The following is a 13,461-nucleotide window of genomic DNA, read 5'->3' as shown; positions in this document are numbered from 1 at the left end:
AGTATTTGGGTGTGCCGTCGATTGAAGTTAAAGGAAGAGAACGGGTTTGTTTGTGTTTTCATGCTTGCGGGTGGAGGTGGCTGTGCTCAGGTGACAGGTATGAGAATGCCCTCGGGTCACTGCGAGCGGACCGCTGGAGGGTACGTGTCGTCGTCTGTGTTCCGCGTTTGACGTGCAGCGCGCGGGGACAATGGCGGCCTTGTTTGGGCAGAGCGCTTTGGTAGCGCTGACATGATGGGAGAGGAAGAGAGGCTCTGAATCGCTCCCGAGCCTGCTGTGCCCGCTCTGGGGACGGGGCGCTCTATTCCGCCGCCCCCCCCCCCCCCCCAATTCCCCCCCCTCCCCCAAATCCCCCCCCTCCCCGCTCGCGAAAGTGGGAACCCTCAGACCGTGGACCCGGCAGATGTGGTGCAACCCGCTGGGGTGGGTGCGTGGGAGTCGACCCGCGTTTCGCACAGTCGACGCATGGTTTGTTTACGTGGGCAGCGCTGGTGTTAGGTGCTGCTTCTGCTGCGCTGGCTGGTGGTGCAAACCTACAGGCGAGTGACCGTGAGGAGCTCTGAGTATCAGAGAGGGGGGTGGGCATGAGAGTGAGAGGTGGCAGAGAGAGAGAGAGATAGAGAGAGGGAGGGGGGCATGAGAGAGAGGGGCACAGCGAGAGAGAGAGAGAGAGAGTGTGTGTGAGGGAGGGAGTGAGTGAGGTGGAGCGCAAAGCGGAGTGAGAGAGAGAGAGAGCGCTATCGCCGTGGCGGCAGGAGAGAACGAGCAGTGCGGGAGCAGGCGCGCAGGCGGGCGAGCGAGCAGTCAGGCGTACGGCAGCGGGATCGACTCCGGCCCGGCGGGGCTGCTTGCTGAGCTCAGCGCGGGAACACTGCGGCACGGCGCGGCGGGACAGAGAGCCGCCCCGGAGGCAGACACGTCCCGTCCAGCGCGGCGCTATTCCTGGAGCGCGGGCTGCCATGCCAGCGCGGGGGGGCGCGGCGCGGGTCTCCTGAAGCCGCGCGGCCGCTAGCATGCAGCGGGAGGAGGACCCTTCGCACAGGCTCTGCTTCTACTCCGTACGTACGCCCCCGGCCCGCCCCCGTACCCCCACGGCTCTCAGCGCCCGGCTCCCCGCTGGTGCTGACCTCCTCACCACGGCGGGGGGAGGGGCGTGCATGTGAGGTACGGTGTTTGGCGCTGAACAGGTGCAGGGGGTCTGCGGCTGATTAAGTGGGTGGATGGCGGGGGTGGGCGGGGGGGGGGGGCTGTTTGTAATCCAGGACGGCCGTGCCTGACTGAGCCTGGCCTGCATGCGCAGTCCGCAGGCCCCCTGGCCGGATGTCTCTCCTTTACCCCCCCCCCCGCCGTCAGGTCTGCAGCCAAAGCTCCGTTAGCGATGTAAATATTTACTCTCAGCTGGCAGGCCTGCGTGGCTCAGGCCTCCCTGTCCATCTCCGTCTTTCGCTCTTTCACCTCTCTCTCTCTGTTCCGGAACTTTCCCTGCGCTGTCCTCCTGTCCCTGTCCTTGATCTCCGTGTGTTAGGAGAGTGCCACTGTGTCTTAAGATGCCGCCTTGCTCTTTGAAAGTAGGTCAGTTGTGTATATTAAGCTCGGGGACGTGGAGGGAGCGTGCGAGGACAGCCTGTGCTGTTTATGGCTGCCTAGTCCTAGTTACCCGTACACACGTTATATTCCGGGGAGCGGAGCGGGGGCGGGGAGGGGGGTCTTTTTAAAGGAGGCTGGCTTTTAAACTTTTCGGTGAAGGGAACTCTGGGAAGTGCGGTCTTTTGGACGGGAGGGAAAGGGTGAACGCGTCTCCGCGCCGTTAAACGGAACCGCCCCGAGCGCGGCCGTGGTCGCTCCGGCGGAAAACGCGCTGGTCCGCCCCCGCAGTTCCAGCGCGCGAGCCGGCCGGCAGGGGTGAACCAGCTTTCCGAACGCGCTCTCCCTCCGGCTTTCAGACGGCCGAGCGGCAGGAGAGAGAGGGAACGCGGGTCACATGAGCTGGCAGCGGCAGCGTTTTTTATTGGCTCGGCGGATGTCCTCAGGGAGGCTCTCGCTGCTCGCAGTGTACTTGTCGTGTCTAAAACAGCTTGTATACTGAAGATGTTTCGATTAAGTTTCCTGCACTAAGATGCACCAGCTGTGCCCCTACCTGGGATTCAAACCTGCAGCCCTGCAGTTGCATACCAGCTCCTGTCACAGAGCTTCCCAGGTCACACAAGCAGAGACACAAGATCAGGCTTGAAACAGTGCTGCATACACTCTAGCATATGCTCTAGACAGCCGGTGAAATGGCAAACCTGGTTTGGCTGAATTTCAGTACACTTGTCCTCAGACATTCAACTGAGTTCAGTTCACTTCAATTAAATTCAATTTCGTTTGCCACAGCAAATTGGGGCACTAACTGTTCCGTCACCATCTGCGGAACATGTTAACCGCCATCGTCACATGTTTGTCAGTGCTGCGGTCCGTTTGGATTTCCTGTTGGTGTGTAATATGTACAGTGACATAATGCGATGATCGTTCGTGCTTACTGACACGGCCTTTTTAATTCACCGCCTTTCCACTTACCCTTCATATAACATGTCAGCGCTTCCTTGTGCTGCAGGTCAGAGCAGTCAGTATTCATAATCAATACCCTGCGCATTAGTGGCATGCATTTATCGGAATACTGTCAGTCGTATTGCTAACAGTGCTTTTTGCCTGCTGTTCTGTTATTTTCCAATTGGTTTTATTATTGCCTAATTATTTGTACAGTCAAAGCTTTAGCCAAGTAATCTTTGTATCCTGGTTATGTGCTCTTGTTTTTCAGGAAGAAATAATGCTTCAAAGTACAGGGAAAAATGCACTGGAAGACAGACCACTCATTTATTCATATGCATTCATTTAATATTACTTCCGTTTAAGTAGGTTTCAGAAAGAATGAAGTTCACCAGTTTTTTGGTGAAACATGATTACTGGGTGAATGGAAGGTAGACATATGGGTCAGGATAGAAATATGAAGCATTATGCAGCCTTTAATGTTTTTAGCACTATGATTGCATTTGAAAATAGCAACGATTTCACTGTAACTGTTGCTCTTTTATCTTTTTTGTTAAAAAAAAAAAGATTATCAAGTAAGCTACAAGCATGATAAAGTCAACGCATATTCACCGTACAGTTTCACTGTAAATGTTGCTCTTTTATCTTTTTTTATTAAAAAAAAAAATCAAGTATCAAGTCATCAAGTAATAAGCCGCAAGCACAAATTGGTCAACAAACCTAAAAGTCGATTGTTTCTTTAAGTTTCTAACTTGCTAAGAACTGTATGTATGAAAAGGAAAACAAACCCTTGTTTCTGTTATGTTTCTGTTATGTTTCACAGTCTTTTAGACTTGCGTTGCCATGGGAACATTTACAGCAGAATTTCCCTGCCAAACACGGATGCTCATTTTAATATCAATCGCAGTTTCACGGTTGAACCCCCAGATTTCCGTCTGCAAATAGGAAGGCGAGGACAAGAGTTCCAAGTGTTACGCTTGCAAATTTGGGAATTCTGGAGCATAATAATCTGTGCTCTTCTGAACTGAGAGAGGATGCTGCAGGGATGTACTGTAGTTCTGTACTGATATCACACTGTGGGGTAGCCCTGCGTTGATATCACTCTGTGGTGTAGCTCTGTGTTGATATCACTCTGTGGTGTAGTTCTATGTTGATATCACACTGTGGTGTAGCTCTGTGCTGGTATCACTGTACTGTAGGTCTGTGGTGATATCACTGTGCTGTAGCACAGTGCTGATATCGGTGTGTGCTGATATCACAGTGCTGTAGAACTGTGCTGTTGCTCTGTGCTGATATCACTGTGCTGTATCTCTGTGCTGATATCACAGTGCTGTAACTGTGCTGTATGTCTGTGCTGGTAACACACTCTGTTGTCTCCCAGGCCTCCTTCCAGCGCTCTAACAGCCATGATAAGGTGAGGAAGATCGTGGCCGAGGAGGGCCGCGCCGCACGCAACCTCATCGCCTGGAGCGTGCCGCTGGAGAACAAGGAGGAGGACGGTGAGTCTCGCTAATGTAGAGTGCACATGCACACACACGCACGCTCACGCATACACTCACACACACACGCACATACACTCACACACACACACACACACACACCCACACACCCGCACATTTACACACACATGCACACACACACACGCACGCTCACGCATACACTCACACACACACGCACATACACTCACACACACACACACATACACTCACACACACACGCACATTCACACACACATGCACACACACACGCACGCTCACGCATACGCTCACACACACACACGCATACACTCACACACACACACGCACACACACACGCACGCTCACGCATACACTCACACACACACGCACATACACTCACACACACACGCACACACACCCACACACCCGCACATTTACACACACATGCACACACACGCACGCTCACGCATACGCTCACACACACACGCACATACACTCACACACACACACGCACATTTACACACACATGCACACACACACGCCCACATATTCAAATCATCATGTGGGCCAACCCCTCCTTGGCTGTGCCATTAACTCCAGTGAATCCTCTCCTCCCAGGCTAGGCTTCCAGGGGTGACACACGGACAGATGAGGGCGGGGCCTTCTAATGAGCTGGGTGGTGGGGAGGCGGGGTTATCTAATTGAGCGGGGTGGTGGGGAGGCGGGGTTATCTAATGAGTGGGGTGGTGGGGAGGCGGGGTTATCGCTCAGGTTACGCAGTCAGATGGAGCAGGATCAATACGGCCGGTAGGATGGATGCCTCTCACAGCACAGAGACGTGCGGTAATGGAGCTCAGGGCCCTGGGACTCAGCAGCACTGCAGCGCTCAACCTGCTAATGAGCCGCGGGCTGGAGAAACTGCAGCTAAGGCTGCTCACCAAGAGTGTGTGTGAAGAGCACAGAGTGTGTGTGCCCGGCCCTCATTAGCATGAGAGGGAGTGAGAGGGGTCCTGAAGAAAAGGAGGGGTGGGGAAAGGAGAGGAGGAGTGGAGAGGATAGAGAGGAGGGGAGGGGAGGGGAGGGGAGAGGACGGTAGAGAAATGGCAGGATAAGTTTGGGTATGAGTGGGCTGTACATGGAGGACCCAGGGGCCTGCAGTGGTCAGATGCAGGGGTCTGTGTCCCCACAGGGGAGGGGTGGGTTTGGGCTTACTGTGCCCTGTGACCTGTGACCTGTGACCTGTGGGCTGCCGGGGGTAAAGGTGGCCTCTGGCCTGCAGGCAAGTGATTCAGAGGAGTGTGTGCGTTTCAGCTGCCTTCCCCCTGGCCACGACTGTGTGGGAGGACAAGCTGGTGATACAGCTGGGGAAAAAAAACAATATAAAGGAGATGTCAGATTTAAAAGCCTGCCTGGTGAACTGGTTTCCATGGTGATGCTGCGCTCAGTCCGTTCTCCTGCGCGGGTCTGCGTCCCTCCTTTATCTCGCCCGGCTACGTTTCCACGGCCCGTCGGAACGAGCCGGTGCCACAAAGACCCGTGTGTCCGCTCTTCTGTTAACGCTCGCTGAATGGAAGCCTTTGTCCCCCACAGGGAAGTCCAAGTCGCACTCCAATGCCAACCCGAGATCACAGAGGATCAGCTCAGGTCTGCACAGGAACAAAAAACAGGTGTGTGCTCCGCCCTCAGAAGCAGTCTGAATAGCACAAGTCTATATCTGCATTATTTATTATACATTTACTTACCCGTGCAAGGTGTGCAGTGTGATCGGCCACTTTCCCGATTGACTTTTGAATTTAATGCAATTTAGTCATTTGGCCACCAGAGGGAGACACAGACCTGTTTATTTTACTTTGCCTCACACTGCCCCCCACTCTCACCCCCCTATGTGCTGAACCCGTCTCCAGTTTACCGGGAGCTGAATAAATCACTGTTTCCCCACATGGTCCAGGACAGGACGCGTGCTGTAGTTTTAATTCCAGCTGAGCTCACAGTTCATTAGGTTTGATTGAGCTGTTGATGGAACACTAGAATTGATTTGACATCATTTAACAAGCCTCACTGTAATCATTATTTTTGTCAGAGTGTGTTGCTTAGGGGATTGCTTGTGTGTTCTATGAATTTCTGTTAATTTCTGGCTGTAAAAGGAATTTGTTGTACAGAAAGGTAATAATTTTTACTGAGAAAGGGTAATTAACAATTGATCAAACAGCTGTTTAGCCTAACTTAGGCAGTCAGAAATTGGAATTTGTATGGAATTGGAAGAGACGTATATTAGCCAAAAATGTTTCAAATAAACAGCTTATTTATTGTATCATAGATGCGCTTGCAGCAGTGTGCAGCCTTCACAAGGAAGTCACGGCAGGCTAACTGTAGAGCCGTCGATACAGTTCGGTGTAGGGCTCAGTCAAGCCTCATTAACGGAGAGCTCAGCTCAAAAGGAAAACCAGCGATAGCTCACACGCTTGCGCGCGCACACACACACACACGCACGCGCGGCATGGCGTGCCACGTTTCAGCGAGCCGGGCGGGGGTGCGGTGGAGTGAATCGCTGCTCTGGCGCTGAAGGGCCGCTGGTGTGGGGAGCAGCCGGGGCTGGGTGTAACCGCACACGCTCCAGCGGGTCCATTCAGCCGGCTCACGGCCGAGCGGGTCCCCGGCTATCGATCGCCCCAGAGTGGAAACGCGCACGCCTGCGCTGAGCAGGAAGTGAGAGGATCCAGCGGCCCTCTCGGCACGGAGATCAGCGCCGTCCCACTTCGCCCGCCACGAGAGCTGATTACGGAGCGCGGTGTTAGAACATGACGCGCCCTCATCCGTACAGCATTCAGTTATCCAGTTTCACAGTATAAAACCCTCATCCCTTCATCATTCAGTTATCCAGCTTTACAGTATAAAACCCTCATCCGTACAGCATTCAGTTATCCAGTTTTACAGTATAAAACCCTCATCCGTACAGCATTCAGTTATCCAGTTTTACAGTATAAAACCCTCATCCCTTCATCATTCAGTTATCCAGTTTTACAGTATAAAACCCTCATCCATCCATCATTCAGTTATCCAGTTTTACAGTATAAAACCCTCATCCGTACAGCATTCAGTTATCCAGTTTTACAGTATAAAACCCTCATCCGTACAGCATTCAGTTATCCAGTTTTACAGTATAAAACCCTCATCCATCCATCATTCAGTTATCCAGTTTTACAGTATAAAACCCTCATCCGTACAGCATTCAGTTATCCAGTTTTACAGTATAAAACCCTCATCCCTTCATCATTCAGTTATCCAGTTTTACAGTATAAAACCCTCATCCGTACAGCATTCAGTTATCCAGTTTTACAGTATAAAACCCTCATCCGTACAGCATACAGTTATCCAGTTTTACAGTATAAAACCCTCATCCGTACAGCATTCAGTTATCCAGTTTTACAGTATAAAACCCTCATCCGTACAGCATTCAGTTATCCAGTTTTACAGTATAAAACCCTCATCCGTACAGCATTCAGTTATCCAGTTTTACAGTATAAAACCCTCATCCGTACAGCATTCAGTTATCCAGTTTTACAGTATAAAACCCTCATCCCTTCATCATTCAGTTATCCAGTTTTACAGTATAAAACCCTCATCCGTACAGCATTCAGTTATCCAGTTTTACAGTATAAAACCCTCATCCGTACAGCATTCAGTTATCCAGTTTTACAGTATAAAACCCTCATCCCTTCATCATTCAGTTATCCAGTTTTACAGTATAAAACCCTCATCCGTACAGCATTCAGTTATCCAGTTTCACAGTATAAAACCCTCATCCGTACAGCATTCAGTTATCCAGTTTTACAGTATAAAACCCTCATCCGTACAGCATTCAGTTATCCAGTTTTACAGTATAAAACCCTCATCCCTTCATCATTCAGTTATCCAGTTTCACAGTATAAAACCCTCGTCCCTTCATGATTCAGTTATCTGGTTTTACAGTATAAAACCCTCATCCCTTCATCATTCAGTTATCCAGTTTTACAGTATAAAACCCTCGTCCCTTCATCATTCAGTTATCCAGTTTTACAGTATAAAACCCTCATCCGTACAGCATTCAGTTATCCAGTTTTACAGTATAAAACCCTCATCCCTTCATCATTCAGTTATCCAGTTTTACAGTATAAAACCCTCATCCATACATAATTCAGTTATCCAGTTTTACAGTATAAAACCCTCATCCCTTCATCATTCAGTTATCCAGTTTTACAGTATAAAACCCTCATCCCTTCATCATTCAGTTATCCAGTTTTACAGTATAAAACCCTCATCCCTTCATCATTCAGTTATCCAGTTTTACAGTATAAAACCCTCGTCCATACATAATTCAGTTATCCAGTTTTACAGTATAAAACCCTTGTCCATACATCATTCAGTTATCCAGTTTTACAGTATAAAACCCTCATCCGTACAGCATTCAGTTATCCAGTTTTACAGTATAAAACCCTCATCCGTACAGCATTCAGTTATCCAGTTTTACAGTATAAAACCCTCATCCATCCATCATTCAGTTATCCAGTTTTACAGTATAAAACCCTCGTCCATACATCATTCAGTTATCCAGTTTTACAGTATAAAACCCTCATCCCTTCATCATTCAGTTATCCAGTTTTACAGTATAAAACCCTCGTCCATACATCATTCAGTTATCCAGTTTTACAGTATAAAACCCTCATCCATCCATCATTCAGTTATCCAGTTTTACAGTATAAAACCTTCATCCCTTCATCATTCAGTTATCCAGTTTGCTTTGTAAAACCCTTGTCCATGCATTGTTTAGATATCCGATTTACACTATAAAACCCTCATGCGTTGTTTAGATATCCAGTTTACACTATAAAACCCTCATCCTGCACTGTTTATTCAGTAAAGCAGTACTAGGGGATAGTTTTTAGCTGGATGGTTCAGCCTTTGCAGGGGCAGTCTACCATGGTAGGTTTCATCAAGATATTCCTGAAAAGCCCAAACTAAGTACACGGACAACTTAAATTTCAGAGAAAATAGAATTGCACGGCGCTGCACAAACAATATCCTTCATGAATAATGATATTTAATATTAGTATGGTTCCCCTGCATCGATTGAGCTATGGCGTATGAATTTCAAATCAATGCATTGGCTGTGATTAGGAAGTTTTCTGCCCTGTAGTGACGCCTGCCGTGTGTTTTTGGTGGATGGGGATGTTAGTGTAGCTCAGTAATGCAGCCAGTGATCCTGTGTAAGGTATCCTCACAGCACATAGTCACTGTAAATAATGTGTCAAATATCAGGCACGTACATTGTCAAAGAGTTTCATTAATAATAATAATAATAATAATAATAATAATAATAATAATAATAACAATTACAGTATTAGTAGCAATAATGCTAATATGTGTACTACCAATAATAACAATAATATCAACGCTAACAGTAATAATAATAACAATAATATTATTTGAGCCAGTATTACTGTGCTGCTGGGGAGAGCAGCTTTGTGCATTTGCGTGTCAGCAGCAGGGTCATGTGACCCTGGCGAGGCCGCTAATGGAGTGTGGAACTGTGGGAATGGGCCGTGTGGTCGTGGGCGGTCCCTGGAGTGGCACTTATGGAGCCGTGCGGAGTGTGTCCACTGCCCCGGGGACTCCCCCTGACCTCTCCATTAGCCCCGAAAACTGCCACACTCGGCCTGCTGACCCCGCCCTCCTCCCCTCTGCCCCCCTCCCCTCTGCACCCCATCCCCCTCCCCTCTGCACCCCATCCCTCTCCCCTCTGCATCCCATCCCTCTCCCCTCTGCCTCCCTGCCCCCCCTGCTCATGTGGGGCTAGTCTGCGCGCTCTGTGTGTTTAAGGACTCCATGTGTGCTCTGACCTCGGTGGCACAAGTGCAGTTTGTGAGTTTTACTTTCTCAGTCCTTGATTCTCCTGTGCATGCACCCACCCCCCCACCCCCCCCCCATACTGCTGGGGTTTGATTCTCAGCCGTGTCGCTTTCTGTACACACTTGCGCACACACACTCGCACACACACACTCGCACACTACCAGCTCCTGCCGGTGGTATCCGGTTGGTCCCTGAATGGGGGAAACTGCAGAAGAAAGGGGTGCATTGGCGCAAACCTGTTCCCCTCCTGACAGACGGAGGGGTAATTGCACACAGGCTGCAGGAGAGGGGCCGGCTTTCACTGACCTCATCCACACTGGCAGCCCCAGAACAGCTGAAAACCTGCAGCTGGACAGGGAGGGAGGGAGGGAGAGAGGGAGAGACAAAGCCACAGACTCACCATTTTACCCAAATCCCTCACCAAAGGACCCGTGTCTCTGAAGCCCTAGTTGTGTGTACCTCTTATAAGCACTGTGCGCAACACACCACACTGGTGTCCTGTACACCGTACTTTGTGAGGACATGCCTTTGCGTGTCTCACGCACAGTGTGTTTATCAGGGACCTGACAGATGAGTGTATACTATTTAAGAGCTCTTATTTCTCCTTCATGGTGAATGCTGTGGGTGATAATGGAGGCAGTTACAGTGAGTGAACACGTGGGACGTGTAGCCCTTGAATGTGCGTTCATAGCAAAGTTGGACTGCTTTTTACCGCTCTAAATCAGGTCCTGCAGCCTATACCCCCCACCCCCCCCTCCCCAGTGAACCCCCCTCCCCTCCCCCACCCCTCCCTCCCCAGTGAACCCCCCTCCCCTCCCCTCCCCCACCCCCCCCTCCCCAGTGAACCCCCCTCCCCTCCCCCACCCCCCCCTCCCCAGTGAACCCCCCTCCCCTCCCCCACCCCTCCCTCCCCAGTGAACCCCCCTCCCCTCCTCACTCGTTCCCCGCTCAGGCGCCTGTGTTCAGGCCCACGCTCTGTCCCGCGGCGCTTGTGAGATCCGGGCGCTAACGCGATAATGGGTTCACCCGCGTGTGCAGGAGCGTTGGCGCTGCTCTCGGCCTCACGCTCGGCCTCACGCCACCACTCAACACTGCTGCACCGGCCCACAGCAGTCCAGGGGATTATCAGCCTGGCCAATCCTAACACTGCCTTACAAGGGCTTAGGTGGTCTAAAAAACCAGATAGCAGGTTTACCTGGCACAAAATGCGGCAGAGGAGATACTTTAATCATTATCACGTGAAAAAACTTACCAGGTCTCGTTAGTAACCCTGTGCTTGTCTGTGGGCAGGCTGCGGGCCTGGACAGTAAGAGCGGAGCCGGGGCCTTGCTTGATAAGAACGCAGAGAAGAGCCCCACCAAGGCCAGGCAGCCCCGCAAGGTGGACCTGAGGGCCCGATACTGGGCCTTCCTCTTCGACAACCTGCGCCGCGCCGTGGACGAGATCTACGTCACCTGCGAATCGGACGAGAGCGTGGTGGAATGCAAGGTACGACCCGCCCACCCCCCCACCCCCCCACTCTGAAACTCGACCCTGCCCCCACCCTCGTCACGTGACCTGCTGGACTCCCAGAAACCCAGCTGTGAGGTAATGGCACAGTAATGTAACCCCACTGGCGTGGGAGAGCGTATGACGCAGTGCTTTCTGTTTCTAAGGGGCACTAATACCACTGAATTACACCTTTCCTATAAATAATACTCCTGTATTTCAGTGACATCCACTGACTGGTAGAAATATGTTTTCCGGGAAGGTGTAGTATGTTTTGTGGAACAGCAGATGGCGACGTTGAGAGTTTTTAATCTTGTGTATGCACACACACACACACACACACACACACACACACACACACATTCTTGTTGTTTTCTGGTTTGTGTCAGAGGGGCTTTGAAGGAGTCCCGGTGAGAGAGTTACCACTGGGCGCTCCCCGGCCGTCTGGGGGGGGGGGGGGGGGTTTAGGGTTAGGATTGATGACAGTGTGTAAACAGTGTGTGTGAGTGTGTGTGAGAGCTGGGGGGGGGGGGTGCTGAAAGCTGAGGGGGAGGGCCTCTTTGCAGCTGAGGACGGTTGTGAGAATGGGAAGGTGGGGGTGGGGTGGGGTGGTGTGTCATTAGTTTATCTTCCTGTGTGGAGCTGACCTGATCTCCACATTGTTTTAAGATGACAGTTCCTCTGCGATGGCCTCGGGTCCCAGCCTGAATGATTTCAGAATGCCAGTCAGATTCATCTGGACTGTTTTAAACAAGCGCTCGGTCTGAGACAGGTGTGTGTGTGAGTGTATGTGTCTGTGTGCACGTGTGTGTATGTGTCTGTGTGCACGTGTGTGTGTGTGTGTGTGCGTGTGTGCGTGTGTGCGTGCGTGCGTGTGTGCGTGTGTGCGTGTGTGCGTGTGTGCGTGTGTGTGTGTGTGTGTGTGCGCGTGTGTTTGTGCGTGTGTGTGTGTGTGTGTGTGTGTGTGCGTGTGTGTGCGTGTGTGTGCGTGTGTGTGTGTGTGTGTGTGTGTGTCAGGCTGGTTTGAGCTGTGCTCTGGGGTATTGATCGGCGTGTCTTGCAGGGTAAGGCAGAGGGGCCCTGTTGGCAGCTTGCGGTCAGACGTACAGACATGAAGGCCGTGTAAGAGGATCACCCCCCCCCCCCCCCCCAGCCCCCCCAGTGACTGAGCTCTGCCTCAGCAGCCCCCCTCAGGCTAATGGCTGCCCATCCTGACCACAAACACGGCCTCCTCACACACTCATACATACACGTATACATGCACTCACACACACACACACACACACTCACACACGCACAGAATCAGATGGAGGGCCACACTGTCTCTGCTTGCCCCAGGCATCCTGAAGTTTCCTGGGGCGCCTCGCACAGACACAGCAGCATTGACCTGGGGTCCCCCGCAGCTCTCCCCTGAACCCCGCTCCTGCAGCAGAGCGCCCCCACATGCCGCTCTCTCGCCCGCCCCCGCTCGCCCCGTCTGGGCTGTCTTCAGCCTTCCGGGGGGGGGGGGGGGGGGGGGCTGATTTATCTCTCACCCCGGCCTCATCCCTTTTGATTATATGAAGAGAGCGCTCGCCGTCCTCTTCCTTATTAACTGCGTGATAGGGGCGAGGGGTGGGGGGGGGGACCTGTTTGCCGTTTCCACAGAAACGGGAGGCAATCTGTCAAAACAAGTGCTCTATTTGCCTGGGCCCATTTGCCTTTCTTAAGCGGTGGAATTGTGGCGAGGAGGCTGATATATGGCTTTATTTTAATAACACCGGAACCTCTTTAACCCTCAGCCCGGAGGCCTAATTAGCCCTTATCGCCCGCCCCTCCCCCGAGCTCTGATTTATGCCTCCTGCTTTGGTAGGAGTTCAGCCTTTTTCCACCGGTCCAGACTCAAGTGTCTGAAAACAACCCGTCTGCTGAAAAATACATCTGAGAAACGGTAAAATGCTGTGAAAGTCGCTGTGGATTTTTTTTCTATTGATCTTAAAGGTTGTTGTAATGCAAGATTTTCTTCATAATTTATCATCTGCACCATTTAAATCCTGAGTAAAGGAGCTTGAACAAGGTTGAATTGGTTCACACATTTTGTTTTGAATCTAGAAATGTAACAGAT

General features: G+C 51.2%; 1 protein-coding gene across 5 annotated transcripts in view; it reads left to right on the top strand.

Annotated features, from left to right (window-relative positions):
* scaper (S-phase cyclin A-associated protein in the ER) overlaps window positions 1-13,461 on the top strand; it is a 104,030-nt gene that overhangs the window by 2,333 nt on the left and 88,236 nt on the right. For 3 of the 5 annotated variants that reach the window (XM_035395717.1, XM_035395712.1, XM_035395714.1), the window contains exons 2-4: window positions 3,908-4,025; window positions 5,574-5,650; window positions 11,160-11,357. In XM_035395717.1, coding sequence (XP_035251608.1) covers window positions 3,908-4,025; window positions 5,574-5,650; window positions 11,160-11,357 — 393 coding nt within the window. Of the gene's footprint in view, window positions 1-688; window positions 1,059-1,549; window positions 1,569-3,907; window positions 4,026-5,573; window positions 5,651-11,159; window positions 11,358-13,461 lie in introns of those variants that run through there. The other 2 variants (XM_035395713.1, XM_035395715.1) reach the window with 2 other exon arrangements.

Source organism: Anguilla anguilla, chromosome 16 (genome assembly GCF_013347855.1).
Source record: "Anguilla anguilla isolate fAngAng1 chromosome 16, fAngAng1.pri, whole genome shotgun sequence".
Lineage (NCBI taxonomy): Eukaryota > Metazoa > Chordata > Actinopteri > Anguilliformes > Anguillidae > Anguilla > Anguilla anguilla.
This window is presented reverse-complemented; position numbering and strand designations above follow the sequence as displayed.